The sequence below is a fragment of the Nestor notabilis genome, unplaced genomic scaffold (genome assembly GCF_000696875.1).
Source record: "Nestor notabilis isolate BGI_N333 unplaced genomic scaffold, ASM69687v1 scaffold13405, whole genome shotgun sequence".
Lineage (NCBI taxonomy): Eukaryota > Metazoa > Chordata > Aves > Psittaciformes > Psittacidae > Nestor > Nestor notabilis.
The window spans coordinates 15199-20092 of NW_009929007.1; the positions used below are offsets into that span (position 1 = coordinate 15199).

The 4894-nt window shown below is 44.5% G+C and overlaps 1 protein-coding gene across 1 annotated transcript in view; it reads left to right on the top strand.

Annotated features, from left to right (window-relative positions):
* The window catches only part of LEPR (leptin receptor), an 18505-nt gene extending 14221 nt beyond the window's left edge, over positions 1-4284 (top strand). The window contains exon 14 of the mRNA XM_010014796.1: positions 3457-4284. Coding sequence (XP_010013098.1) covers positions 3457-4284 — 828 coding nt within the window. The remainder of the gene's footprint in view (positions 1-3456) is intronic.
* Positions 4285-4894: the final 610 nt, after the last annotated feature.

Below are 4894 nucleotides of genomic sequence, written 5' to 3' on the forward strand. Positions count from 1 at the left end.
CAGGCTTCCTATGCAGAATTGTTAGAAGATTATTTATATTCAGCAGACAGGAAGTGCAGATACAACACTGAGTTGTTTAAATATAACTAATCCTTGAAGTGACTTAGTCAAAATGCCCTTGGAAAAATTAGGAGCAAGACCAAGCCTCAGTTTGTCTCTTGCACAGGCAGAAACACTTTGGATTTGGTGGTTTTAACTTCTCTTTGCTGCTCTGCAGACTAAGGCTGTGACCCGCAAAGGGCTGAATCCTTTCAAGCCCTGGCTCTCTGAGTTGGGAGAGCCCAGCCCTGCCCAGGATGCAGCCCAGGAACCAGAGACATCAGACTGGTTTGGAACTTACCCAGCTTGAGTGCAAGATCTGCCCAGTTACTGACTCCACTTGAAAGTGGTTTGTCATTCTGATTGAGTATTTGTTCTAATTGAGAGCCAGCTTGGGAGTTTCCACTGACTCCGGCACATCAAAGTGATCACATCTCTATTCACACAAGTACTTGGTTGTCCCATTATAGTCTTTTGAGCTTTTTGTGTGCATTTGGGTGCAGCAGCAACTCGGAGAATGCAGAAACTGGGTGTGTTTTGTGCCTTACTGAGCTTTTTATTTGCTTGCTTTTTCCTGGAAATACCAGTGTGCATGTTATTTATACAGCCTCTTCATTTGCTGTCATTTAGAGATGCAGCCACCCCAGTGCAGGTGTCTGAATAATCTCTAACATTCTGTTTGTACTGGGAAAAAAAGGCCATAAATCCTCAAAGATCTGATTTTGGTGGTAGGTGGAAGGGCTCTGTGAATAGTTTTTAATTGCAGGGGTATGAGTGGCACCAGCACAACGGCTTTTGTCTATTTACTCTTTTCAACTATAGCAAAAGGAGCTCATGACAATCCTCGCTGTCCCCACTTGCACAGGGGCATGAAGTTTGCATGTTGGCTGTAGCACGTTGGAAATGATTCTCCTCACTGACTGGTAGAGCTGAAATAAGGGTGTTAAAGTTGATGACGTTCTAACTAGGAAGGGAGGGTAAAGCTGACACCCTGGTGGTCCTGCTCCATATTCATATGCCTGGCTCCACAATTAATGGGGAAGAAATGGCACAAGTATGAAAGAAGGTGGAGTTGGACATGCTTTTTGATAGGTTGCACAGTAGGAAGCATGCTTCTTCCATGCCTTGTACTAACCTCACTGGGAAATGTTAACTGCACTCAGAGCACAGGGCCTGTCCTCAGGTTGGCACAACCATCTCTTACTCGTGAGTGTCCAAGGCTGGACCATCCTCTTCGAAACCATGTTTTTGGAGCCAAATGCTGCTTTTTGTATGTGTGGATGGAATTTCCTGTACAAAAAGCAGTGTACAGCCCACATGTGATATTTTTCCTTAGTTGGGATAAGCACTGATAACATAAATAGCCTCTATACCGCTGCTGGGAAGTTCTGATGTCATTCTGAAGGCGTCTGATATGACACTCCTGTCTTGTCCTGGAATGCAGCCACATTAGATCATTGAGTCAACTTCTGATCATTACTTTGTATATTCAGTATATCCCATCTGATATTTGGGATTTCAGAACTGCATTTATAGACTTCTATCCTGATTGTATTGCTCACAGCAGTAAGACAGTGTTTAAGGTCACTTCCAACCCAAACCATTCTATGAGTCTGTGAATCCTAATTTAACCAGACAGGTCTTGCATCTAGACTCTGTCTTGCAAGCCTTTACATGTATGCATAATGTCAAAAATCATAACAATTCCTCTTATCTGCTCAATAAAATAGTAAATAAAACCACTGTAGGACCTCCTGTAGTGTTGGAGAAATGACTTAAACACAACTACAGATGTTATTTTACAGGGAAATTAATATCAGTCTTGAAAAGACTCACATGTATCTAAATTACCCTGCAGTGTCCATGGGCTCATCTGCAGTGTGTGAAGTTAAATGTATGGGAAAGTCAAACTCTGGTCATGGCAGAATTAGGCCAGTAGGATTATTTTGATATATCTGTGTTTAGCAGCTGGAGTGCAAAGTAATTCTGACCTGAACCCAGCTCAGGCTTCCAGCTCAGAAGTAGCCTGGGGCTTCCGAGACAAATACAGCTTAAACCCCAGCCTGAGCAGGAGAGCAAAACACAGCCTCATTTGACATTCCTGGTTTGGTTGCATCTTGTTTCATCTGCTTGGCAAAGTTTGGGAGCTGGTGACCTGAGACACACTTTTCTCCTGAGTTCATGGAACTACTTTGTCTGTAGGGCAGGTTGGATGCAGGGGCTTGGAGCAACCTGCTCTAGTGGAAGGTGTCCCTGCCTGTGGCAGGGGTTGGAGCTGGATGAGCTTTAAGGTCCCTTCAACCCAAACCATTGTAGGATTCTATGATTCCTGTTAATATGTCTCCCATTTGAAAAGGCTACTGGGGACAGTCAGTACACACTGAACAGAGCTCAGGCTGGCTTTGGCTGTGTCGGTGTCGATGCAGAACAAACCTGAGAGGGAAGATGACTTTCAGCAGGCAGTATCAGTTACGATTATTACAGCTTGGTGTATACAGCTGGGAGCAGCCTACAGCTCGTTTCACTAGCCTGATACTGTTACATGCAGTTACTGACATCATTTTGAAGAGAAGGATTGATTCCAGTGCACAGATTGGTTTCAGTGCAGGAGGATGGTGGACTTGAGCAGGGCAGGTACCAGAGCAGTTAGAAACCAGCTCACCAGCTTTGCCACATGAGGGCATAGGTGCTACCAATAGCTAGTGTAGACTAAAGCTAGGAGAGGTGGTATAGACTCTTTTCTATAATTGCAGACTAGTCTAAGTATTTTGACATGTTTTTAGTTGTTTTGGCAGCTTCCTGGCTGTAAAACATGGTTTGCTGATACACACAGGAACTGTTTCTATCTATTTGGTTTGCCTTGAATTCATTAGGAAATACAGGGTTTTCAAGTGAATTCTCCTTTGTAGCTAGGAGACCCACTTCATGCTGTTGTAAGTTTTATGTGCATATATACTAGGTAGTAGTAAAACATATGTTTCTCCAAAATAAATGTGTGTTTCTCTTTGTGCAGTTCAAACCTACAGCTCCTATTCTGATGGGAATGCTCTAAAAATCCTATGGAAAGGCTGCATTTGACCCCAAATACATAATCTTAGCAGGGAAAGTTCCTTTAATTGACATATAAATGATGGTGTCTGTGGTTTATACAACCTGAATAAGAAGCCAAGGGTATGATTAGCACAGGGTAAGCAGAATACTTGCTTTGCAGCACTTGACACACCAACAGCTTCTCACTTCTTTGTCTTGTCCTTGCTCTTCACTTAAACACAAACGTAAAGAAGAGAGGAAATGTGATTTAGAGGATTTTCAGCTATATACTTGTACTAAAACTATGGGGGGTTTGTCTGTGGTGCTTAAAATCATCAACTTCATCCTGAACTAAAACTGAGCATTAAAATCTATATTCTCTTCTAGCCTGAAACTTTTGAGCATCTCTTCATCAAGCACCCCAAAGCAATGTCATTTGAGCCTCTTCTTCTGGAACCAGCAATAGTGCTGGAAGACATCAGTGTCACTGAAGTGCTGAAAAAAGAAGACTCACAAGATTTTGTGGTCGTTGATTCCATGTTTACAACACCACAAGACTCTGCACATGACTCTGCCTGCTCCAGCAGCCATTTCCATAGTAGCAGCTTCTCTGAGAGCTCCCACGATGGCCAAAGCAGTGCAGAAGTGACAGGGGAGTCTGATATTAAATATGCTACTGTCCTTACTAACTCCAGATCAAGTGGCCTTTGTGAACACAAAGTGAGGCCAAGAAGTTGCTTTGATAGATGCTGCTTAGCTGAAGACTCCTCAGCTACAGGCTCCTTCTCAAGCAGCTCCTGGGTGGTGGGAAACGGGGCATTTCTGGTACTACCTGAGGTGCCCATCAGGCAGCCCAAGACTCTCTCCTTGTCCCTCATCTCTTCAGAGGGATTTTCGGAGCCTTCAGATCATGATGATGCTTTCCCAGATGGAGACAGCCCCGAGCAGACCTTGTGTTACGTTGGAGTAACATCACTGGGGAAAAGGGACAATGACATTTTCTTAACAGACAGCTCCAGGGTGATGTGTCAGTTCCATGCAATGGATCTGCTCCAGGAGGGGGGGGTTCTGCAGCACACACCATCTCATTTCAATGCCTTTATCCAAAGCAGCCTTCAGTACAAAGCCATCGTGCCCTACATGCCACAGTTCCAGATGACTGCAGCCAAGGTGCAGGAGAGCACGGAGAAGACCTCTGAAGTCACCACACCATGATCTGATGCACTTAATGGTATTTTAGGTGTTAATACGTTCCTGGTTTTCCCCTCTCTTGACTTGTTGCAGGAGCTCTCCTGATTTGAAGCCAGGTAACTGGTTCTATATTTGAGTGCCAGGGTTTTAGTAGGAAGAAATTCCATTTCTTCACCTATTTTTCAAGTGGGGCCCTTGCTTTTAAGATCTGTGTTCAAACTAGCCTTTGGTGACAAATCTCTGTGTCGATGCCTGTCCGGTGTATGTGAGCACTCCAGTGAAGAACTGCCCTTGGAATTGGACTCGGTGCCATGGACATTCAGGTGAAAGGACTGGATGTGATCCCAGTGGACTGTTTTCCACAGCAGAGTGTTGGCAGCACAGACCCACACACACATTTCTTCTCTCCTCAAACATCGCAGCAAACTGCCCTGAAAGAGCTTGTTCTTGGTTTAGGGTTTGCTTTGGGACCTGGAGGGTGAGACAGGAAGGAGTGAGCTAACACGGAGGTTGAAATATGTACATGTGAGGTGATTTTTTGGGGTGGGAAAACTGGAATGAGTCATTTCCCTGGGAATGATGTGTGACGCTGAGTGCACAGGGTGAGTTGACCTGGATGCAGTGCAGACTCCAG